Here is a 26,344-nt window from a genome sequence, read left to right on the forward strand (position 1 = left end):
TTGAATTAACAGTCATTTACAGTACCACTACATGTAAATGTGTGTGTGTCTGTACACCTAATTGCGGTGTACAGGAAAAGATCAATGTTTGTGGGATCCTGTTTCATACTCGGCAGTTATCATCTATCTGTATGCCAATAGGCTTCTTCACCCTTATTAGGGAGGTAGCCAACAAAGGCATGCACCCACCCCACCAGTTCCACTGCCATCCGTCACCCACTTTTCTTTCATCTTAGCTCTTGTGGATGAAGGGTTCATCCCAGTCCCCTACACACTGCCTGGATTAGAAGCAATGCAATAAGACAAATATTATTCCTAGCTGAGGTTCATGTATGGTTCCAGCAGGGAATACATCACCTTAATCTCAAATTATCATACTATAGTATGAGGTGTGTGTGTCTTTGATGTGGTTGCATCTGGAGCAATTTGAATCAGTGGCCAGGCCCATTCTGTATTGTTATCATCTTAATGATGGATGGTGCTCTGTGTACAGTTGTGCAAGTGTAATTCTTGTGAAGTGTGGCAGGATTTTCTCTGTGGAACTTGTATCAAGGGGTAATATTGAGTTTAGTCTTTATTGAAGAATTTGATTAGTTATTTGGTTGTCAATATGTTTTGTGTGGCTTGGGTGGTAGGTTGTGGTAGATGTTTGGTTAGTATGCTGCTACTCTGTCTGTGTGTGTCTTTTTTCTCTCTCTCTCTCTCTCTCTCTCTCTCTCTCTTTTCTTTCTCTCTCTTTTCTTTCTCTCTCTCTCTCTCTCTCTCTCTCTCTCTCTCTCTCTCTCTCTCTCTCTCTCTCTCTCTCTCTCTCTCTCTCTCTCTCGAGCTGTAGAGTGAAGGGTGTGTGATATTCAGGGTTTTGGTGTAGAATCGTGTTTCTCATTTTCAGATGAGGTTCTGTTGGAGGGATTTTGGTTTCCAAGTGCAGGTGGTTGTGGTTCATCCTGTATATAGTATTTACAAGTTGTTTGTTTGATTAGCTGATTGTTGAAACCATGCTGTGAAAGTGTATTGTTGGGTGGTTCTTATGAACTGTTTATAGATGGTCATTAGAGTTTCTTTTTGATTCTCAGAGTGTGTGCTAGTGATGGTTTTCACAGGGTTTGTTGTCATGGTGATCCTTTCTGAAAACCCATAAGTCACTCAAAGAAGAAATAGTGTGCTGTTGTGTTGGAATAGTTTGAGACCATGTAAGATGAGGTGCTCAGTATCTTCTGTCTTTGCCCACCAGATTGGCCCTTAAGTCAAGGAAGAAATATTAGGGCAGTATAAGAAATGTTACAGTGGAATTGAATAAGGGTTCAAATGTTTTACCCCTAACAATATTTGAATTTTAAAATAATGACCACATGTTTCCCATTCTATTAGGGAACACCTTGTAATTATCTTTGACATACTTAATAGTTGTGTTCTTTTGAATTTCATTGTTTGACCCCAACATACCTTATCACAACCTTGTCAAGGTGATTTGGTCAGTGCATGAGTTGCTGGCATCCTTTATACCACCTCTATAAAAATGCTCATGGGGTAGCTGTAGGATTTTTTTTTTTTTTTTCTTCTTCTATTTTGTAGAAATATTAATGAATTGTATGGTGTTTTCATGCCACAAATGAATTAAGGTTTAGGGAGAAATAGTGTAGAAACTGCATTTTTATTTTCTCATGGCTCTACCCAAAAACCAAGCTAGATAGTCTAACCTAATTTCATTAATTGGGAGCATGCATACATGCATTTGCCCCCCTTAGGGCATGGCTGAGTTAAAGCATACACTTCCTACACGCATCCCATTGCTTGGATCAAAGGTAATGCAGCAAGACAACACTTTTGCAGCAGGACCTGAGAGTCTATTAAGAGCATATCAGTTTTAATTCTGAATCTAATACTGGAGGCTACAAATTCTAAATGGTCTTAGAAATTGTCCTGAGCCACCAGTTCATCCAGTCACACAGTGAAGAGCTTTTGTTGCTGTTTAGAAAAGGTTTGATTGTAGGCCAGATTAGTATAAGGTATTCTTGTGTCTTTTGGTTGGTGGTTGCATGGATATATCTGGGGCAATTATTGTCTGTTACCATGCCAGCTCTTTGTACACGCAGTTTTAATGTAGGTCAGTAACCTGAACATAGGTGTTCAAGAGCTATCCTTGCTTGTTTTGGGAGTGATTTCTCTGCTAGGTTGATTTCTGATGCAACAACCACATAGAAGATACACAATCTATGCTACACTGTCCTACATTCACACCTGGGCAGCAGCACAAACTCTCTTCACAACCCAAAGGTTAAACTGGTGGCTGAGGTCTATTCCTGTTAGGGTTGGGAGGTTGTCTTCTAAAAAAAAAAAAAAAATAGAACTGGAACAGTAGATTGACTGATGTCACCCCTGAAATACCCGTGGCAAATTATTTCACTTCCAGAATGAAGTACAAGTGCAGGAAACTTTTAAGATGTCACAAAGAAGGCCTTAGCCCTCCTTAGGTGCACATACATCGACAGAACCAGAGGTCTGAGCATTAAGATGTGTGTAGGTCACTGGATTTGTTTTACTGTTGCCAGCTTGTACAAGGTGGAGGCATAGGCAGAAGGGGACAGATTCTGGTTCCATGGTCATCTAAATCTGAAAAATTAGGAGAGAAGTAGGCAGTGAGTATGGACATGTGTCCAGTCCAGAAATTTAATTATTTGGTTCTCTTGATTTTCAGAGTTATAGTGCTTCATGCAAGTGTTATCACAAGAGAAATGTGAATTATATTTGAGAGCCAGTTTATGTCATAGCCTTTATTAACTCTTTTTCAGGAATTTGGTACAGAGAAGCTTCGAAGAGCTTGGTCTACAACAGAAAACAACAAATATGACATGGAAGCATGGAGTGTCATCATACGAGATGCCCAGAATAGGCATGTGGATTCAGCACGGCCAATATTTGAGCGTCTTGTTTCTATATTTGCCACGACGGGGAAATTCTGGAAGATGTATATAGAACAAGAGGTAAGGCTTATGTCATGTAGGATTACATACATACATATACCAAAGCTTTTTCCCCCTTCCAAGGGAGGTAGCCAAAAAGGGAAAGGCATAAAAATACTCCCACCCATTTCATCCCTAAATACACTCCACACCCCTCCCACCCTTCCTCTCATCTGAGCACCTCCTGGATGACGGGTCATCCCTGCACCCTGCCCACCGCCCTGGGTCAGAAGCAGTGTCGCAAGACACAGCACATCCACAGCAAGGCCGCTTCATTTAATTGGCGACCCCCCCTCTCCGTCCCCCTTTGCATATAAGGCGAGGACGGGGAGAAATCCCTTCGGGCTGCGTCAAAATTTACTCACACATACTACCCCACCCCCAACCCCCCGCCCATTCCTCCTCATGCAGTCACAACATCATCCATATACAACCATTCTCCACTCACCTCTGTCTTCCGTCCTCTCCCTTCCTTCCTCAACAGACATTCCCCTCTTCCCCAAAGCCCCCTTCACCCCATCCATCCACCTCATCCTAGGACGTCCCCTCATGTTCACTCCCTCCACATCTGCCTTCCATACCTCTTTTACTAGTCTTTCTTCACTCATTCTTTCCATGTGTCCAAACCATCCTAATATTCTTTCATCAACCCTATCTCCCAGCTCCTTTTTCACCCCTGTTCTCCTCACCTCCTCATTTCTCACTCTATCCAGCCTAGTAACCCCCACCATACTTCTCAGACACCTCATCTCAAACACATTCAAACTCCTTCTCTCTTCTTCTCTTATGTTCCACGTTTCTGCCCCATACAGTGCTGTTGGCACAATCACTCCTTCATACATTTATTAAAGGTACCATGCAAATGTGGTGTAACAAGTCTTAAGCTTTGGGAGTAATTGTGAAAAAACTAATGTGTTGTATTATGCTGTATTGTAGTTAAATACTTATTATGTCATTGGATTGATATAATGATTTTTTTTTGTTACAGATGAGGGCCTATAATTTTGAAAAAGTGGAAAAGGTATGTTAAAGTGTATTGTCTGTTATTCCCATTTTATGACAATAAAAAGTCTGATGACTTGCAAATTGTTTCTCTCAAAACTGTTGTGAAAGCCCCAATTGTTTTGTCTTAAAAAATAAGTAAATATTTCTAGTTATTAGATGTTGTTTAGGGTTAACAAAAATTACATTTTTCTTCATTCCATGTATAATTTGGATGTAGAAATTGGGCACGAAGTCCTGATACCCTGTACACAAAATACACAAACCTAGAGGAAAATTATACACCAGTTATACAGTAATGCAATTCAGTATGTGTTGTACTACTAAGAAATATACTCTGGCATGCATAAAATGTACAAACTTCTTGTACATATGTATGTGCTTTATTCTCATAGTAGAAAGGGATTTGTCACCTTGTTTGCTGGGTCGTTTACCTTTGCACTAGTCACCACCTAGTACTAAATACATATTCAGAGTTGGCCCAGCCAAATATATGGCCCTGATACAGTCACAAGATATAACATATATTCATTGCTCTGCACTTTCACTTCAGACAGCAATACAAAGTTTCATCTTGAGTGACATATGGGCCTTCAGTAAAATTGATTGATTTAAATTAACATTCAGGGCAATAATGATAATTGTTCCACTGGCTGGGGGGACCAATGATGGTTGTGCAAGATGGATAGCATAGAAACATGCCCTAGTTACCCATTTTCAAAACCTGCCAACACCCTCACCTCCATCAGGAGGTGCAGCCCCAAGGGGCTGGTACTCACTCTCTAGACCAGGCCCAAGATCTGTCAACCTCAGCTCTGTTTCTTCCACCTTTTCATAAAAGGAGAGCTGACAACAGGTGACTGCTCTCCTACTACTATCAACCAGTGACATAGAAACAGTCCCACACTAGTACAACTTTGACAGTAGTTGAAAGATTTTCATAGGAAATCTAATGGACAGTATTTGAAAGATTTCTCAGAAAGATATGTGGGAATGCCCAGGGACTACTTTGACCACTGTGGGGCTATGGGTATCCAGTCATTGAAACTCAAGGTAACACTGATCACATTATTAGTGTACATATATACCAAAAGATGTTTTTCCCCTTAAAAGGGGAGTGGCTAAGTCAAATGCACACCTACCTAATACCCATCCAAATCTCCAAAATCCATTTATCACCATATAAATGAAGGGTCATACCTGTCCCTCTCTACGCTGCTCGGGTCAAAGTCAACGCAGCAAAACACATTGTTGCCCCAGCAGAGCCCAACATCTGGAATGGTTTCACCTCCCACCACCTCTGTATAAGGTAATAAGGTGGCAGGGCCTCCTCTCCCCCTGTCATTCATTTGATTGGAAAATTTGTGGAGCAGACAGGAACATTCCTTTAGGCTGGATCATTTCTTCATCCATATACAACCACTATCTTTTGCTTTCTCTTGTCCAACAGATATTTCTTTTGCATTCAGTGCTCTGTACCCCATCCATCAACCTCCTTGGTCTTCCTCTCAAGTTCACTCCATCCACATCTGCTTTCCATACTGTTTTTGCTCATCTTTTCCCATTTATTTTCTCTTTATCCTCAAATTACCCCTTTGATCCACCTTATCCAACAACTCTTTTTCAACTGACTGGAAATGTGGAGCCCCACAGTAATCAACATTGGTTCTCAGGCCTTCTCATAGATCTCTCCAGAAAGAGATGTCGGGCTATTGTCCATATTAGTGTAAATTTGTGTATGTCACCAGAGATGAGTAGCTGCTAGTTGTCAGTTCTATGGAAGATAGTTGAAGCATGTAGATATTTTGTTATTGCTTGTATTAGGTATTGTAGATTATAGACCTTTTATTTGTGTGATATTTACAACTAGGACATATATGGTGTCTGTTTCTAGGCTAATTTTGTCGGCTGTTTTAGTATTTGATGATAATGAAGTAGGCTAGCATGATGCATAGGTTTCAGAGGAATGCTCTTTCTTTGGGATTTATGGATGAAGGAGATGCTTAGGATGGAATTACTTGACTCTATAGGTAGTGTTTATTTTGTATTGACCTAAGTTTCCATTACTGGTAATTCACAACCTCGTGGTAGCTAGCAATGGTTGTCAGGCCTCTCAATTGAGATCTCTAGGAAGAAAGTTTAGATTAATTTCTATGTCGATCATGGTCTTAATTTTCCTTCCTCACCCACCTCCCTAGCAGTCATTTAAATGGTTCTCTCTCTCTTTGTCTGTCTGTCTGTCTGTGTGTCCATTGTTGCCACATTATAATTACTGGAAATCTGCTTTTCAACCTCTTGAATACAATGATGCTTTGTAGATGTAGCTGAGTGACCCTCTTATTCTGTGAACATGCTTGATCACTTTTACAGTGTTTACAAACATTCTGGTTGAAAGAAAACGAGTATAACATTTGTAACTATATATTTTATAATGCGTGTATTATGATGCATCATTATATGTCAGGCAGCTAATGTGCACGTAAATATCTGACTCGTATTGAAGAAGTTAACATCTTTTAAAGAAATTTCTTACTATGACCACTTTGTTCTTTCATGTACCAATAGATCCTCTATCCATCATTTATTTATTTATTTATTTTAATACCTTTTTCTGATCTCTTATCAAAACGAAGAATAACATCTGTAACTTTATATTTTATAATGCGCGTATTGTGATACATCATTATACGTCAGGCAGCTAATGTGCACATCTGACTTGTATTGAAGAGGTTTATTTTAAAGAAATTTCTTACTATGACCACTTTGTTCTTTCATGTTGTACCAATAGATCCTCTATCCGTCATTTATTTATTTATTTTAATACCTTTTTCTGATCTCTTATCATCATCATCACTTTAGTTCCAATATGGAACTATCCAATCTCTTCACTTCCAATATGGGGAGTCCCAGTTTTCTTAGTTTGTGTTAGTATGTCTTATCTGCCAGTCCTGGAATCATTTTGATTTCAGTTGGGTGTATCAAACTATTTTTTCATTCCCTGGTTCATGCTATGATAAGCCACTTATGTTCATCCGCAATTTATAAGTGCCCCATTCCATTAGTCACCTTAGCAATCTGGCTTCTCATCTTTCGTTACTGTTTGCAGGTGTCTCTTAGTTAGATCTTTTACATTTCACTGTACTTTCATTAAGTCCTATGTTTTCAAGTTTCTCGTGTATGCATGTATTTACCTAATTCTAATATGAAGGAAAGGACCAACAATTGTGTGGTGCTATCACTTACTCTCCAATTTATCATACCTAGCTTTAAAATCATGTATGATTCCAACTTGGGCTGTATTCTTATTTTCCAATTGTCATTATTTATATTTGAATATGTATTGTCCCAGCTTGGAACAATGCACGCGTGTGTATGTGACATTGCATTGCTCAGGGAGATGAATGGGATGGGAAGTGACATGAGGTCAGAGCGGGGGAATTTGAGAAAGACAGGGTGCCCTATATCAAGAAACCTGGGCTTCAACATAAATGCATCAGTTTTTAGAATAACTTTAGAGAGGAAATAATTTAATAGGAAATTAGTAATTTTAAACAAAGTTTGATGGAGACAAGGAGACTGAACCCCATGAGTATAGTGCTTTTCCTGTACCTTACAGTTAGGTAAAGACAACAGAACTGAGTTCAGTAAGAGATACAAGGAGGAAAGGGAGAAGGGGAGATGAAGGGAAAGGAATTGAAGATAATTAAGAGATACAGTATAAGAAGAGACGAGGGATATGAATGTTTGTTCTATGCTTTAGTTATCCCAGTTAATAGGAGCAATGAAGCTAGTCTTCTCCCATATCCTGCATTTTGAGGGCTGCGAGATAAACTGGGTGTATTGGAGTTGGGGCACCATTCATGGGGAAAGCCATTACAGATGAAGGTTGTTTATTTTTATACTTTAGTGAGAAAAATGGGAGTGGAATGGGTGGGAGTGAATGTGTGCCTTTTACTTGCTATCTTCCATACAAGGGGGAAGAAACCCGTGGTATATAGATAGATTTTATATATTTATTTATTTTTCCTTCTTCATCACTTCCACTTACGGTTAATGTTTCTGTGTACATGGCTGCTAACCTGACCCAGACTACTAGTGTGCTCATTCAGCCCTCAAACCAAGTGTTAGGAGAGGATGTGATCAGTTTCCTCACCCTTCTAAAAATAGATCAGCTGAAGTGTGTGGATAAAGTCTCCCTCACCTCTCCCTCATCTCCCATCTCCTCTTTATGACTTCATTTTCACTTTCCATCCCTCTCCTTCCAAATCCTAATCTTATCCTTCCCCGTCCCCTTCTTTCTCCACTTTACATTTCCCCCTCCCTTCTACCCTCCACTCCTCTTCCCCTTCTCTTTTCCTTACCCCACTCTTCCCTTATATCTTCTCTTCTCTCTTTCCATCCTCTTCCTCATTCCCCTTTCCCTTTCCTTGCCTTTTTTTCTCCATTTTTTTATCTTCTATATCTCCTTTTTACTTACCTCATCTTTTTACCAGGTGTATGATTGCCATTCCACCTTCACATCCTTCTCTCCCCTCCCCTTTCCTTACCTCACCTCACCCCACCCCCTCTTTTTTTCACCATGACATGTATCCTACTTGCCCCCACCCCCTAACACCCACCAACTCCCTTTCCCTCTTCCCAGTGACCCCTCTCTCACTTGTCCACACTTCACCCTCAACCACTCTTCACATACCACCTCCTTCTCCTTAACCCCTAGCGTATATACTTACATACATATGCACAAACATATGTTGTACTATACTGTTCTCTATACATATATATATGTGCAGTGTATAAAGGACACACATTTGTGTTTATATATTTTATTCAAATATGTACAGGTGTGTATTTTTACAAAATGTGACAGAACACTTGGGGCTTGTTCATGACAGTTTCTGTTGTTTTACTTTTTACTAAACCTTTTACTTTCCAGCATATTAGGTAGGTTTTAATATTGTATTCTAAACAAACAGAATGCAAGTCAATGTTTATTTGGAAGTAACAGTATACATTAAAATGAGGTTTTATGGATTAGTATATTACTTTTGTGATATGTCTATGTTGCATAGGTATAGTATTAAGCTTCTTGCTTAATTTTTTAACATTAATTTAAGGCACAATGTTACTGTATACTTGGGTTAATAAAGAAGAGAAAAACGCCACTTGTTTTTCTTTTCTGCTAAATGTGTGTGACCATTGGAAATTTAAATTTTGGGTTTGTTTTGGTTATCCTATATTTCAATTTCTTGTGTATTGATTTCTTGGAAAGCTGAGTATATACTCTGTAGAAATGTACTGTTTGGTGCATGAAAACTTGCACGGGTGATGGAATTCGGTCCATTTGTCTGTTTAGTATTGAAATACTTTGTGTTGCAAGGAAAAAGCTATTGGATTGGACTAGGATTTGATAACCAGGTAAGTCACTGTAATTGTATTGTCTTTTTATCTTTCTAAAACTAGATATGATTTGAACATTTCAGAAGAAATGTTGTAAAGGTTATGTTGATGTACAAGTGCCCATTGTTTTTTACCTGAACAGGGTTACTTGGTATTGTATTATTTTGATTGTGTGTGTGTTTATGTGTATATGTGTATATAAGTATGTATGTGAGTACATAATGGAAAGCCTATTTATGTATATATGTTTGAGTATGCAGTCACATTTTTAAAGAGAAGGAAATTAAATGGTACTTTACCATCCTCTATAAGGAAGAAAGTACCTTTTGGTAATGTATGTACATTTCAGTTTTGCAAAACTCACATGAAAACTCTTCAATTCATGTTTGAATTAGGCAAAATTTTCAGGATTTTTAACACATTCAACCAAAATTCATAGCATATAGAATGTAATACATTGAATCCTACCAATTTAAGGTCACTGATGTATGTATTAACTCCCCCAACATTACATTCATAACATCTATATATTACACAGCATATTACATGATATGACTTAAGGTACATTTTATGACATGCATGTTAGATATGACATATAAGAGGGACCAACAGTGGATACTTTGAAATGGTCTTGAGATGGATGTCAAAAACATCTTCCTGATGCCCCACTTGAAAGCCTGTCTACATTCTCACCTCGATCTGGAGGTGTCCATAGGCACTGGCAATCACTGCACCAAAGTAGACCATATCTCCTCCACCTTTTCACATGAGGAGAGCTGACTACTGGAGACTGCTTCTATCCACCTACTGCTATAGGCTGATGACAAAAACAGTCTCACACTTGTACAGCACAGACATAAGAAACATTTCTTCCCAGAATTGGCCCAGGGACTAATCTGCTTGGCCAGTCATGTGTAGGCTACAGGCTTCCAGATAATAAAACTTGAAGCAGTTATTATTTTTATATGACATATAAAACACAGATGATATAATGCATGTGATATATGACATGTCATGTACCAATAAGAAAAATGATAAAAAATTAGTGGAAATCATCTGTGATAGAGATCTTTGTATTACACTTCCAAGTGGAGATGATGGTATTTTTGGCCTTTGGAGATGAATAGGAGGGAGATGCCTCTTAATGCTTGGCTCAAGACTCCTAAGGGAGACATCAATTCTGGATCCATTTGGCTATGGACATCCTCATCTTGGCCAAACAGCCAAAAGAGCCTTGACCTACATCTTCAACTACTGGTTACACAACAATGTCCCAAACATCTGGAAAAGAGCTCGCATAATCCCAATCTTGAAACCAAACAAACCACCTAAAAACCCAGCATCATACAGACCAATCACATACCACAATATCCAAACTATTGAAAGGCTGATAACAGCAAGAATTAAATGGAAAATTCCAGAAAGTGTTTTGAAATGGAACTGCAGTCCCCATATGTAGAAGAATAGTGTAAGTTTTTAACACAGTAGTGAATTAACTAATGCTCATCAAAATAATGTTGAATAGTAAAAGTACACAGTATTATAAACAAGGCAATGCTGTTTGAGAGACTAGTCTAATAATAGTAATTTGCTGGTTTACTGTAAAACCACCTAGTAATATTTTACTTGCCTGAAGTTATTAATGGAACATTATTATAAATTATAACTTGAGATGCTTGTTGGGTAAGTGGTTTAGAACGTCATTAATTGGGGGTAGATGTGAGAAGTGGGGGCAGATCAAATCTGCTTTTGGCAACAAGTTCATAGAAAGGGCAGACTACATTAAAGTCCTGGTTTCAAATTTTCCTATAAGGAGGCACTGTTCTATCCCTCTCTGTTAGGATGAGTTTATGATGTTAAACCAAATGAAAAATTAAATTACAAAGTTAAAGCAACAATGTTGTAATGTTGAAAGGGTTTCAGGAAATATGTATGCTAGTAAAACTCAAAGGCTATCATTTACACAATACCATAAATTTGTTCTGTTGCCGAATTAAATTTTTTAGGCTGAAATTGGCTCATATCATATCCCTAATTCAAGGTAAATTATAAGAAAAGGAAAAAGAAAAAAGTGTAAGAAATGAATAATTTAGTTTCATACCCTACCAGAAGACCAGAAAAGGAAGAAAGTTCTAGAACCATTCTCCAGCTGAGATATACTAAAATTCAGCAAACACTTCACAAGAACAACCCCCTCCCTCCAGCACAGTCAACAAGCAACCTTGTTGACGACCGTGTTGTGAACAGCTGCCCAGGATGTAACACTTCACCCCATACCATACAACACATAATGGAAGACTGCATTATACACAATCATGCACGCAAACAACACAACATACACTCTATAAAGGATTTGTGGGAAAACCCAGTTTCGGCTGTGGCCTTCCTTGGGGAGACGGGACTGCTCGGACAGACAGTCTAGGGAACGACAACAACAACAACAACAACAACAACAAGCAACCTTTATGTTCACATATTCACTCCAACCACTAATGACAAGTGGAAAATTTTAAGATCACACCAATCACCTCCTGATAAAGATAACCAAAAGAATTTGTGGAAAGAAGTAAACCTATCCTCATAAAGATAGCTATAAGAAAACAAAATGGCCAGAATGCACAAAGAAATTTAAAAGGTTTTTGGAAATGTGTAACTTAGTATCCATCCATAGATAAAGCCAAGGCTTGCAGGCACCATACTAAATGCAAGTAAGAAACACATGCCAAGACCTGAATTGCACTGATACACATGCAGGTCATCGCCCTACACAGAATCCTCTTGACAAAAGATAGCACAGGATCTGCCTGGTAACAGACATCAAATGCCCACATGGAAGACACAACACCAAATGCTACAGTCCTACATTCACCCCAGACATCAACAAGGTATCTTGTTGCAGAGTAATGTGGGCTGAACTGGAGGCCATGGCCATTACCATGGAGGTGTGGGTCTCCTGCAAGAGAGAACTAGGCCAGCAAATTGATTGATTCAGGAATCCAATAAGGATAAAACTCCAGCAAAGTGAAGACAGGAAAAGTTCGATAAAGAGGAAGCACAGTTTTTCTCTCTCTCTCTCTCTCTCTCTCTCTCTCTCTCTCTCTCTCTCTCTCTCTCTCTCTCTCTCTCTCTCTCTCTCTCTCTCTCTCTCTCTCTCTCTCTCTCTCTCTCTCTCTCTCTCTCTCTCTCTCTCTTTCTCTCTCTCTCTCTCCCTCCCTCCCTCCCTCCCTCCCTCCCTCCCTCCCTCCTTTTTTGTAGATTAGAGACATACAGAAGTCTCTAAGGACTGATCAGATGAATTGATCACTAGGACTGACTTGACCCAAGCCTAACAGAATCTGGTTTGCCCAAATGAGGTTCAAGGTTTGCGCACATGTAAGGAGATTTGAGTTAGTCTGAATTCGAGCCTGTTCAGAGCAGGGTTGAAAACTTCACAGTCAGTTGAAAGAAAAAAAAAAAAAAAAAAAAGTAGGAGAAATTTCAACTCATAATGGGGTCAGATGCCAAAGAATAAACAGATAAGTAAATGAATGTAAATGAAGACACCAAAAAGAAAAGAAAAAATATAAATATTACAGCATTTTGCTTAGATATTTTCCAAGTTAAAACTACTAAATTCAGTCCCCCTGTGGAAAATAGTTGGAGAAGGCTGGTTTCCCAAAAATTTGTCACTAGATGAGTTGGTGATGTAATGTAGTTGTCAAACAAAATCAATTGAACTATTGACAACTTGCAGAAAGCATGCTGTGGCATGCTACTTATTGCACCACTGAGTCAGTTTAAGATTTCATAAAGTTATTTTGCAGGAGAAACAGAACTGTTATGTAATAAGATGACAAGTGGGTTATGAAGAGAAACTTTAATACTTTGTTCAGTTGATTAATTATTTTCTTTGTATTACATAGATTGTGTGACTACACATGCACTTTATTTTATGATGCTTTGCAAGTAAGATTGCCATTGTATGATTGTGTTTTTAGGATTGGCAAAAATATTTTAACATAATTTTTATTATATATTATATTACAACCATATTTTATAATGTATGGAAATGCAAAAGAAAACAAACAATATATGCTCTTTACAGATATAAGAATATTGTGATGTGTTATAGATCGCGAAGCTCAAAATGTATGTGCTGCGGACATTTGAAGCTGTGCATGCTTGAATGTAAAGAAAAAAATTAAATTGCTTTGCAGTAATACACCGTAAATTTTCTTGCTCGTTGTCACTAGTAAAGAGATGGATTACTTCTCTTCCATGGAGGTTCCTTGGGGTAATACTTTGATGGTAAAAAACAAAAAAAACAAAAAAAAGAACATGCACTCCAATTAGCTGAATAAAGTTTCCTTTCTACTCCTCTCCTCCTCCTCATTCTCTTCCTCCTCATCCTCATCCTCCTCGTCCAGTGAAATTAAGCTTCACAAAACACAGATTGAGTAGCTCATGAGATTATAGTTACCTTTACTGTGAAGAGTTGCCACAAAGATGAACAATATAACCCTTGTTGCATCCAGGACAAAACCATCATGGTGCTTCATGCTAAAGGGGTTATTTGAATTTGATAGAAAGATATCTTGTGTCTGGTCTTGAGACTAAATATAAGCCCCTTGTAGATGGAAATTAAGATGTTCATGGATGTTGAAGTTGGGTAATAGAGAGACGACCTTGTCCGATGTCCTCAAAGGCCTACTACATGCTGATTGCCTTTGTTTAAATTTAAAGTTAAGTAGTATTAGAACCTAGAGAGGGATATGAAATTCAAGGTACTAGGAGCTTTGCATATTAAGACCACTAACTAGTCCTCTTCAGCAGGTACTAGGATGTGTACAGAGAATGTGTAGAACATAGTGTCAAATTTAAGGGAACATGGGAAGGCGTGAGTAACCGTGGGTTAGGTTGACCTTATGTGGGGTTGCGTGAGATGTGTTCAGAAACCAAATTGTTTACAGCCAATTAAGTAATTAGGATCTAGTTGCCAGTGCCCTTGAGAATGTTTGAGAAGGAAAGATTGGAAAAAATAATCTAAAACAATACAGCTCTAAAAATTATTGTAAAAGTTTTGTAGTAAATGTGTACCATTTACTTATGTTTCTCTTTACTGAGAAAAATCATGTAAAGCAGCTTAAGGGTTAAGCCTCCTAATTCAATTATTTTGCTGCATTCATGACTTGTACATTTACCCGGCTGCCAGTAAGCGACTTAATTGCCACAGGAAAATGCACTGCACAGGGAAAGGGTTAGCATGATTTAACTCTTCCATATCACTTCTTCTGTGTATTACGTTTGTTCAGGCTTTTCCCATGTAAGCAGTATTATTCAATTGAAGAAAACTTGTTTCGATGAACTTGTTCACTTAATTCGTGGTTTACCTGAGTGCTGCCAGGCAGTTTGATTCACCTGGGAGAAGCTCCTCCCCTCATAGTAAATCAATTCAAACCTTCACTTTTCATCTATGTGGTAAAATTCCATCCTTTCCTTTTCCGCCCCTTGTATCTCCCCACCCAAGACACACACACACACGAATACGCATACCTACCTCTCTACCCTGTTCCTTTCCCCATCTCTCTCTCTCTCTCTCTCTCTCTCTCTCTCTCTCTCTCTCTCTGTGTCTCTCTCTCTCTCTCTGTGTCTCTCTCTCTCTCTCTGTGTCTCTCTCTCTCTCTCTCTCTCTCTCTCTCTCTCTCTCTCTCTCTCTCTCTCTCTCTCTCTCTCTCTCTCTCTCTCTCTCTCTCTCTCTCTCCTTCCTCACCGCCCCACTTCTCTTTCCTTCATCCACTTTCCACCCTCCCTTCCCCTTCTTTATCTTCTTTCTTTCATTCCTCTCCCCTTCTCCTTCCCCTTCTTCCCCTCTTTCCCCTTCCTCCCGTCTCCCCGCCTTCTTCCCCTCTGTCGTCTTCCCCTGTCTCCCTCCCCGCTTCACCCTTTTTCTTCACCCCCTTCTTCCCCTTTCTCCTTTCCATTTCTCCTCCGTCTTCTTCCCCACTCCACTCTCTCCTTCCTCTTCCCTCACCCTCCCCACATTTCCCCATCTCCTTCCTCTTCCCTCACCCTCCCCACATTTCCCCATGTCTTCCCATTCATCCTCCCTGGCTCGGTCGTCTCACATCTCTTAATACCGTTCTTCCTGTTTCGTGCTTTATTATCTTGTTCCTCTTTTTTCCTTCCCAGCCACATTACACTTTTTTTTTTCTTCCCTTTCCCTTCTCCCTTTCCTTCCCCCCCTCTCCTCCTCATCTCTTTCCTTCGCCCTCCTCTCGCCTTCCCATCTTTCTCCATTTCCCCCTCCCCTCCTTCTTCTTCTACCATCCCTTCTTCCGCCCCATCTCCCTCCTCTTCTCCCTCCCGTTCTTCTGCCCCTTCTCCTTCCTTTTCTTCCTCCCTTGGTCCCGCTTCTCCCTCCTCTTCTTCCTCCCCTCCATCCTCCCCTCCATCCTCCTCTTCTTCTGCCCCGTTTCGTCTCCCCTTCCCCTCCCCTTCCTCCTCCCCTTTCTCCTCCCCTTCCCTCTCCCGTTCCCTCACCTTTCCTCCTCCATCCCCCTCCCCTTCCCACATCTCTTCCCCCGCCCTTTCCCCTTCCCTTTTCCTCGTTTTCAAATCTCATCCCTCACCTTACCCCCCCGTTATTTCCCTATTTCCTTTTACTTTTTTTTAGCCTGCCCCTCCCCTCCCCTCCCCAACCACCCCCACTTTCTCTTCACTTTCACATCCCTCTTCCCTTTCCCCATTCCTCTCGCCTCATTTTCATCTTTCCTCGCCCCTCTACCATCCTTTTCACATAAACCAACTTTCCTCCTATTTCCATCCCCTTTCCCCTTCCTTTCCTTTCACTCTCCCCTTTATTCTCTGCATCCCCATCTTCCCATCACTCTCCCATCCCTCTCATTTCCCACTCTTTTCCCCTTTCATTCCTCCTCTCCTTCCTTCCCTTCCCTCTCCACTTTCCCATTCTTCTTCCCCTTCCCTTTCCCCTTTCCTCTTCCCTCCCCCTTCTTTTCCCCCTTCCCTTTCCCTTCTTTTCCCCCCCTTCCATCCCCCTTCTTTCCCCCCCTTCCTTCTCCCTCTCCCCTCCAATTCCTCTTCAACTTTGACTTCCCATCCCTTTCCCCTTCCTTTTTCACCCATTTCCCTGCTTGCCCTTTGCTTTTCCCTCCCCTTTCCACTTTTTTTCCCTTCTCACTTTTCCATTTCCCACTTCTCTTTCCCCTTCGTCCCCTTCCCTCCCCCTTCCACTTCTCTCTTCCTCCCCCGTTCCACTTCGTCTCTCTTTCCCTTCCACTTTCCTTACTCCTGCCTTAACCCCGCTTCTCCCTTATCCATTCTTCTTCTTCCCCCCTCTCCTTTCCCTTTTCCCATCTCCATCCCATTTTCTCTTTCCCTAATATCTCTTCTTCCCTTTTTCCCTCCTACTTCCATTCTTCCCCCTTCACGTCTCTTTTTTTTTTCTACCCCCTTCTTTCCCCCTTTTCTCCAGTATTCGTCTCTGTCCCCTTTCCTTCCTTTCCCTCTCTTTAATTCTTTTTCATTGTTTCCTCTCCCTTCGCACGTGTCTCTGTTATTCCATGTCTCTCCTCCTTTCCCCTCTGCCCCTCTCTTGATTCTTCTCAACTCCCCTCTTTCTACTTTCCCATCCTTACCTCAGACTTTCATCTTTTCCTCTCATTCGCTCTTTTCTTCCCTTCCTTCATCGCATTCCTTTTCTTTCCATTTCTGTCGTCCCTTCTCTCTATTCCCCCTCATTCTCCTTCCTTGCACCTTCAATTTTTCCTACAGTTTAACCCTGCTTGCCCCTTCTGTTTCCCTTTCCTTCCCTCCTTCTTTTCATCCCTCTTCCTGTACTTCCAACTTCCTTTCCTTCCCCCTTCCTTTCGTTCCCCCTTCCCTTCCTTTCCTTCCTTCTTTCCTCCCCTCCTTCCTTCCTTTCCTTCCCTCTTCATTTCCCCTTCCTTTCCTTCCTTCTTTCTTTCCTTCCCCCTTCCTTTCCTTCCATCTTTCTTTTCTTTCCTCTTCCTTTACTTCCTTTCCTTTCCTCTTTCCTTCCCTCTTCCTTTCCCCTTCCTTGCCTTCCCTCTTTCTTTCCCCTTTTCTTTCCTTCCATCTTTCTTTCCTTCCCTCTTCCTTTCCTTCCATCTTTCCTTCCCTCTTCCTTTGCCTTCCATCTTTCCTACCTTCTTCCTTTCCTTCCATCTTTCTTTCCTTCCCTCTTCCTTTCCTTCCATCCTTCTCTCCTTCCCTCTTCCTTTCTTTCATCCTTTACTTCCTTACCTTCTCTCTTTCCTTCTCACTTCTTTTCCTTCCCTCTTCCTTTCTCTCCCGTTTTCTTTCCTTCCTCTTCTTTTTCTTCCCTCTTCCTTTCTTTTCCCCATCCTTTCCTTCCTTCTTTCCTTCCCTCTCTTTCCCTCCCTCTTCCTTTTCTTCCATCTTTCCTCCCTTCCTTTCATCTTTCTTTCCTTCCATCTTCCTCTCTTTCCCTCTTCCTTTCCTTCCCTCTTCCTTTCTTCCATCTTTCTTTCCTTCCCTCTTTTCCTTCCCCCGTCCTTTCCTTTCCTTTCCTTCCCCCGTCCTTTCCTTTCCTTTCCTTACCCCGTCCTTCCCTTTCCTTCTCCAGTCCTTTCCTTTCCTTACCCCCTTCCTTTCCTTCCCCCCTTCCTTTCCTTGCCCCTTCCCATCCTTCCCCGTCCTTTCCTTCCCCCTTCCTTTCCTTCCCCCGTCCTTTCCTTCCCTCTTCCTTTCCCCTTCTTTTCGTTCTTTTTCCCCCTCTTCCATTCTTCCCCTCTCATTCCTCCCCTCTTCCCTTCCTCTTCGTTTTACCCGTATCTCCTTTTCTTTTTCTTCCCTTCCCACTCTTCCCTATTCTTTTTTCGTTCCTTCAGCCTTCTTAGATTTTTTTCCACTTTCCCTCTCATTACTCCCATTTCTTTTTCCCTTCTTCAGTTTTCTCTTTACTCATTCTTCCCTCATCTCTCTCTTCCTCCTCCCTTTCCCTCCATCCTTCCTACTCGCTCTTCCCTCTTCCACTTCCCCCTCTTTCCCTACCCCTCCCTCCTCCCCACACCCTCTTCCCCGTTACTCTTTCCCCTCTCTCGCCTTCCTCTCTCTACTCTTCTTATCTTTCTCTTTTCTGCTCCCCTCGTATCCCCAGTCCCCCTCAGTCTTGCCCTTCCCTCGCCTTCCTCTCGCTAGCCTTATCTTCCTCTTTTCTGCTTCCCTCTTACCCTCATTTCCCCTCATTTTCCTTGCCCGTCCATCTCCCATACTCTCACCTTCCATTTTCCGTCCTTCAATCTCTCACATTTCCCCTCTCCTTCCATCTCCTATACTCTCACCTCTCTTCCCCTTACCGTCCTTCAGTCTTCTCTTCCTGTTTCCATCCTTCCCTCCCCTCCCTTCTTTCCCCTCCATCGTTCTCTCCCTCCTCACACCCTCCTCTCTGGGTTCCCTTCTTCCCCTCTCCTTTCCCTCTCCTTTCCCCCCTCCTTACCCCCTCCTTTCCCCAAATATTGCTTCCCTTTTCTTTTTCCCTCATCTCCTTCCCTCAACCCCTCTTCCATTTCCCCCCTTCCCCTTCCCGCTCCTGTGCCTTCCTACCCCGTCTTTACCTCTTTCCATCCTCTTACACTCCTACCCTTACCTTCCCAGTCCACTCCCGTTACCTCCCATCATCTTTCCCATCCCCTTTCCTTCCCCACTTGCCCCTACCTTCTCATTTCCATCCCCTGCCTCCCCTTCCCTGACCTTATCGTGCCCCCTGCTCTTATCACCTTTATCGCCCATTTTATCGTCCCCGCCACTTACCCTCGTACCCCACCTTTCCTTCCCCTTCCCTCCCCCTCCAACCCCAGCTTTCCTTCTTCCTTTCATTTCCCCCTTCCTTTCCCTTCCTTCTCCCGTCCCTTCCTTCCCACTTCCCCTTCACGTTTCACCCCTTTCTGCCCCTTCCCCTCCTTACCTATTTACCTCGTCTCTTCTTCTCCCTTCCCCTCCTTCCCCATCTTACCCCTTCCCCCTCCCTCTTCCCTTCTTTACCGTTCATCCTTCCCTTCCTTATCCACCTTGGTCCCTTCCTGTCTTTCCCATCATCCTACCCTTCCCCATATCCGTCCTCCCCGTCTTCATCACCATCCTCATCCGTCCCTCCTCGTGGTCATCCCTCGGGGAGCGAAGATTGACTTAGCCAGGTATCCTGTACGTGTTATGAATCTCGTTTCAAGACCCCGAAACCTTCGAGAAAAGACTTAAGAAAGGACTTTTGGGATAAGAAAACTAAACGGAACATATCCCATCGGGTTTGCCAAGTGACGGACTGACAATATATTTAGTCATCGTCAGGACTTCCCTTCCATTATTTAACAACTTAATGAAACAACCAGAGGTCCTCCGGCGATGATGCGTGATGGTAGGGACAGGAGACTGGTTTTTGGAAGTTTTGACTAGACTAAACCCAACGCGGGTGGTGGCCCAGTGTTTGTTCTGTGATGGGACGACGGGGCACTACAGTTCGGCAACAGCTTGCACGATTGAGCTGATCTCTCTAGGATTCACCCTGATCACCTTACAGGGAGGCTAGAAAAGGTACATCAAATATGACCTACCTGCCTCAACCCAGGTTAGGAACCGCCCCACAACAAGGTCACATGTGTGGTAAGAGTAATGATAATGACAAAACAACGCCCTGTCCCTTGATACGCTTATGTGAACAACGAAGAGACCGTCAAACTAGAGAACAACCCACAGTGGTAACACCGGAGCAGTTGTCCACCCACCCCAGAGAGAGTTATGATCGCCTTACACGTTACTGAGAAGCACAAATCCCACAGTCAACGAGTGCAACCCAGATACTAACAAGCGAGTGATATTGTATTTCCGAGCCTGCCCAGCCCTGCCAGCCATCTATTTGACCCAGTTTGACGGAGCGGACCTAAGACTTTTCTTGGAATTCATTAACAATTAAGACATTAACAAACACTCCATGGGAATTATGACTTCGAAGAGAGGCACAAAAGTCCCGCAACTTAGTACAAGAAAACTGGGTATTCCTGAAGAAACTAAACATCCTTGAACAATTGGACCAATGCATAGAATACAACGTACAACGGCAGCTTGAGATTGTCTACAAAGATAAGAGTACTGGTAAACCAAAGTCCATAACAACCAACCACCATCTCGCCAGTGGTAGAACAGATCCGATTTCTAAGGCTAATCCTTGTTAATACACTCGCCAAGACTCCACCGTAAACATCGAATATATCCCACTTACGAGCCTGTGATGTAAATCTGCTGTACTACAAACTGGGAGCAGACAGATGGTCGCTCTGAAACTTTATACAGAGCAAACTTGATTGTGGAAATCAAGCTTCCTCTGCCACACCCACACATATGCCTTTCGCAGGACTATGGTAATATTGTTCACGGAAGGGTGACTTAACCGCCCCCTGACATCAATACCGCGTCAAGATTAAAGACTGCAGCTCGTCAAGAATTTGGCAAACACCCACATGCCCATCCATATTGGGGGGGGGGGAATGGGAGACCTCTTAGCCATAAAAAAACAACAACTGCAGTTGTCGACAAGAAGCTCTCCCTATCCACCCATTCAATAGCTATTAACATACACACCGTTGGATCTCTCTCCCTTGTAGCGATGTTACTGTTGGTGAATAGAAAGGTTTTGGTGAGTTCGTCTCCTTTTATTGTAAGGTACGAGTGAACTGATTTTACATGCGGCGGAACCCGCTATATATACCGCGTGGGTAAGTTACCCGTGGTGCGTAATTACATAATTGTACTGGGTTAGGTTAGGTGGGGTCAAGCAGGGTCGCACAGGCAGAGAAGCGTCAGGTCGTGTGCGACACCATGGAACGCTCCACGCCACGTGACTGTCGCAGCTGTACAATACTCCCCTCTTAAATATGCCTTGGCTTAAGAGGGCATTCCACTGGTCATCTCCGCTGGAGACATGTTGAAGTTGCCCCAGATGGCTCGATAAGCGTTGGACGTAGGAATGTCTAGCGTCGATGGCGGTGCGGTTTGGAGGGCAGTCGAGGCGGAAAATGTTGCGTAGACCAGATGGATGTTGGTGACGTTGACCAGTAACCTGTAATAAATGGGAAGGTCAGCACCGAGAAGAGGTGTCCTGACGTTTGCCAGGACGAAGCTCCAAGAGTCGTGGCGACTCCCAGAGGTTAGATGCAGGTCTGCAGTGCATCAGATTGCGGTGGTCCAGCGTCTGTTGTTGGTGCCTGTAGACTGGCGCTGCTGCTCCGGTGATTATTTCATCATTAACGTTGCGAAGAACAAATCGGACTGGCGCTAGGGGGCGCAGGAGTCGCATCTGATGGCTGTGGGTAGAAGGCGGGCGATGGACAGCATCTCAACGTATGTTGTGCTTGGTTTAATGTTCCCCCGTGGCCGTTGGGAGAAATGGAGCGGTGGTGAGGGCGGCAGTAACGGGAGAAGGGTCCATGGTGGTCACTCCAGATGGTCACCAGTGTAGGGATGCTACTGTTGGTGAATAGAAAGATAATTTGGTGAGTTCGTCTCCTTTCATTATAAGGTACGAGTGAACTGAGTGAACTGATTTTACATGCGGCGGAAGCCGCTATATATACCGCGTGGGTAAGTTACCCGTGGTGTGTAATTACATAATTGCACTGGGTTAGATTAGGTCGGGTCAAGCAGGGTCGCACAGGCAGAGATGCGTCAGGTCGTGTGCGACACCATGCCCGCTCCACGCCACGTGACTGTCGCGGCTGTACACCCCCATTCATCTCTTCACCTCTGAACTGTCACCATTCTTGCTACCTTGCATTATCTCCATAAAATCCGTTTATGGCTCATCCAAATATCGTGCTGGTATTATCTCATGTTGGCATCTGGGGCAACGAATAAGCCGACAAGGCAACACGAGGGGCGGCATCCACCCCTATCGACACGTCCACTCCACTGCTAGTAACAAACTATAGTCAATCTTTCGATTCGCAGAGCTAAAATTTTAGCAAAGACGCTGGGAACAAAGTCCAACAAACCGCCTGAATCAAGCACTACATATTGGCTTTCCTTGCATTAACGTAACCGACGTTTAAAAACTACACGAGTACATCTAAGAACAGGACAGAATTTTTTTTGCTAAACCTTTATAATTCCTTGGTCCGTCCCTATCTCGAATATTGTGTACAATTTTGGTCCCCATACTACCAGAAAGATATTAATAAACTAGAAAGAGTACAACGAAGAATGACCAAAATGATACTAAGGCTGAAAAGTCTGCCGTATGAAGAAAGGCTTAAAAGTCTAAATTTATTCTCACTTTCAAAAAGGAGAATGCGAGGAGACTTAATCGAGATTTTTAAAATGTTCAAAGGCTTTGACAACAATGTCGAAGATTACTTCTTATTATACCAATCAAATACAAGAAGACGTCACGATTTTAAAGTAATTGATAAAAAAAATTCTTCGAATGAAAGTAAGCATTTCTTCTTTAACCGGGTTGTTAATGCGTGGAATTCGTTACCTTCCACTGTCGTTGAAAGTAACACAATAACAACATTTAAAAATCAACTAGATAAATCGCAAATATAATATCCCTTGCAATAAAAGATCTGACAGCCCAACAATTGAAATTGGATAGGATAGTGGTAGCAGTAGTGTTCATCTATCGCCTAGTTACCCTGTTTTCGTAACTTTAGCTTAATATAGTAAACTCAAACAGCCTCGTTAGGCCAGTAGGCCTGCTGTTGTTTGTTCTTCCTTTGTGTTCCTTTGACATTTTCGTTTCACGCATGGCCACCTCATGGCAGTGAGCTACTGACCCATCATAGGACCACACTACTTGAATATCCGGCTTGCAGCAACGACCACGTAATCTCATCTGCCCCCTCTAACAACAGTCATTCAGGCAACAACTTTTTGGGCTATAATACGGCAATGCATCATCCATCCACAACTTTGTTAATACAATAATAATAATGATAATCTGAATACCCAATACGTGAAATTTGAAATGACGCGAAAGTAAACACAAGGTCATCCACAAACCCACTCCATCTCGTCTCCTACCGAGGAAGATAGAGACAAAACCGGGAAGCGGTGTTCGAAGGCAGGAAAACCACTGCGGCCTCACCAACCTTTCCTTCCACTGATATTAACTAGGTCTTTCAACAGCGTCCACATACCCTGTGCTGATAGTTGGGGCAGGTGGTATCTGGGAGCCCTTTGTTTACTGTACACGTGAGACTGAATACACAGTTGTCGCCCTGTGATGGGACTAGAGAGCAGCACAGTTCGGCCGAAGCTTGCACGACTTAGCAGTCCTATTCAAGAACCGGCCCACTCGCTCCACAGAGGGAGAGGACTAGAATGGGTGCACTAAACAGTCTCTAAAACCAACGTGAGTGGGAAACCACCCTTATCAAAGTCATCCATTTACTGCATGAATGATGAGGGAACAACAGTCCTCTCAAAACCAAGTTTCCTGTGTTGCACTTCCGCATCATCCCGCGACACTCTCGTGAAGAGATGTAAGAGAGAGCCCCCACCCCAACAGAGGGTAATTATAATCGACGTCGTGCCTCATGGCCAAAGTTGATGACTACAACCAGCATGAAGTGGACCCTAACCAAAAATGGTCCTCAAATGCACTAACAATGAATATAAGAAAGAAATGTCCCTGGTAAACGCAAGGATTTGAAGACCAATTCAGAACCACCCGCGATATTTGGCTTCGTGGAGAAGTCCTAATAAAAGAACTAGAATCAAGAATCGGTGTGATCAAGTCGAAGTTTTATCAACCCTGGGAAACGCCCCAATCCAAACAACATTTGATATTAGTGTAGTAGTGGATACACCACGACAATACTTCACAGAAGAAATACTGAGAAGAATAGTGAGGTCAGAAGAAATCAGAGTATATGGTTTCAGACGACCAAAAATCTTAAGAGGATCAATACATCCACATGAATAACCTTCAACCAACCAGTCCTACGATCAGCAGTGCTAAACTTGTGGCAAAGACGCCGAGAACACTTGACAAACCACCAAATAACACTCATCCCACGTACGTTCACGGCTTTCCTCGCATCATAATAACTTATGTTTTGAAACGGTCGCGTCTCGCACATCGCCACACCTCATGGATAGGAGACGAACTCCTCCTCCCGTATCCACCTGTCAATGTGGAGCTCCACTCACAAAACCACATGTTACTAGAATGTCCGACCACACAATACTCCGCAACCACCTCCTACGTTGTCATCTTCCTCGCCAAACAACAATGACATTACATCAAATCCTGGGCAACAAAACATCAATATCTCTGATCTCCAGAACTTCACAGAAAAAAAAACCCAGGATTTTTAACTAAATTGTAAACACCAATTAGACTAATACGTAAAGTAACTACGACGGCAGTGCGAGATAACCCACAAGGATAGAAACGTCGGTAAATCATTGTCTATGACGACCATCCCGTGCCTCCGTCCTCTTCCCTCTAACTTACCCATTTCCCTCCTTATCCCTCTCTTCTATCGTTCCTCTCCCTTTTCCCTTCTCATCCCTTCTTCCCATTGCCTCTCCTCCCTCCGTCCTTCCCCCTTTCATTCACCCTTGCCTTCTTTCCTCCTCCTTTCCTAACTCTTCTCTGCTTCTCCCCCATCCCCCGCCTCTTTCCTCCACCTTCCCCCTTTCCCTCTGTTCTCCCTCCCTCTTCCTTCCCCTTTCCTCTTCCCACTCCCTATTCATTCCCCCTTCCTCTTCCTTCCCCTCCCCTCTCCCTTCCCTCTCCCCTCTCCCTTCCCCCTCCCCTCTCCCTTCCCCCTCCCCTCTCCCTTCCCCCTCCCCTCTCCCTTCCCCCTCTCTTCCTTCCCCTCCCTCTTCCTTCCCCCTCCCCCCTTCCCCCTCCTCTCTTCCTTCCCCCTCCTCTCTTCCTTACCCCTTCCCTCTTCCTTCCCCCTTCCCTCTTCCTTCCCCCTCCTCTCTTCCTTACCCCTTCCCTCTTCCTTCCCCCTCCCCTCTTCCTTCCTCCTCCCATCTTCCTTCCCCCTCCCATCTTCCTTCCCCCTCCCCTCTTCCTTTCTCCCCTTCCTTCCCCCTCCCTCTTCCTTCCCCCCTCCCTCTTCCTTCCCCCCTCCCTCTTCCTTCCCCCTCCCCTCTGCCTTTCCCCTCCCCTCTTCCTTTTCCCTCCCCTCTTCCTTTCCCCTCCCCTCTTCCTTTCCCCTCCTTTCTTCCTTCCCCCTCCCCTCTTCCTTCCCCCTCCCCTCTTCCTTCCCCCTCCCCTCTTCCTTCCCTCCTCCCCTCTTCCTTTCCACTCCCCCTTCCTTCCCCCCTCCCTCTTCCTTCCCCCCTCCCTCTTCCTTCCCCCTCCCCCTTCCTTCCCCCCTCCCTCTTCCTTCCCCCTCCCCTCTGCTTTTCCCCTCCCCTCCTCCTTCCCCTCCCCTCTTCCTTCCTCGTCCCCTCTTCCTTTACCCTCCCCTCTTTCTTCCCTCCCTCTCTCTCTCTCCTTCCTCCTCCCCTCTTCCTCCCCTTTCAGTCTTCCTTCCCCTCTCTCATCCTCCCCTTTCCTTCCATCCCTCTCCTTCCTCCTTCCTTCTCCTTCCTTCTCCTTCTTCCTCTCTCCTTCCTCCTTTCCTCTCCTTCCCCCTCCCCTCTTCCTCCTCCTTCCCTCCCTCTCCTTCCTCCATCCTGTCCTCTCCTTCCTCCATCCCGTCCTCTTCTTTCCCTGCATCTCCCTCCTTCCCTCCCTCTCCTTCTCCTCCTTCCCTCCCTCTCCTTCTCCTCCTTCCCTCCCTCTCCTTCTCCTCCTCCTTCCCTCCCTCTCCTTCCTCCTTTCCTCCCTCTCTTTCCTTCCCTCCCTCCCTCTCCTTCCTTCTTCCCGTCGTCTCCTTCCTCCTCGTCCTCTCCTTCCTCCTTCCCTCCCACTCCTTCCTCCTTCCCTCCCACTCCTTCCTCCTTCCCTCCATCTCCTTCCTCCTTCCTTCTCCTTTACCTTTCACTCT

General features: G+C 43.4%; 1 protein-coding gene across 1 annotated transcript in view; it reads left to right on the forward strand.

The window, feature by feature from the left end:
* su(f) (cleavage stimulation factor subunit su(f)) overlaps positions 1-26,344 on the forward strand; it is a 77,203-nt gene that overhangs the window by 9,089 nt on the left and 41,770 nt on the right. Inside the window, exons 2-3 of the mRNA XM_076210554.1 lie at positions 2,790-2,981; positions 3,949-3,981. Coding sequence (XP_076066669.1) covers positions 2,790-2,981; positions 3,949-3,981 — 225 coding nt within the window. The remainder of the gene's footprint in view (positions 1-2,789; positions 2,982-3,948; positions 3,982-26,344) is intronic.

The sequence above is a fragment of the Oratosquilla oratoria genome, chromosome 27 (genome assembly GCF_046742065.1).
Source record: "Oratosquilla oratoria isolate Oo_2021 chromosome 27, ASM4674206v1, whole genome shotgun sequence".
Classification (NCBI taxonomy): domain Eukaryota; kingdom Metazoa; phylum Arthropoda; class Malacostraca; order Stomatopoda; family Squillidae; genus Oratosquilla; species Oratosquilla oratoria.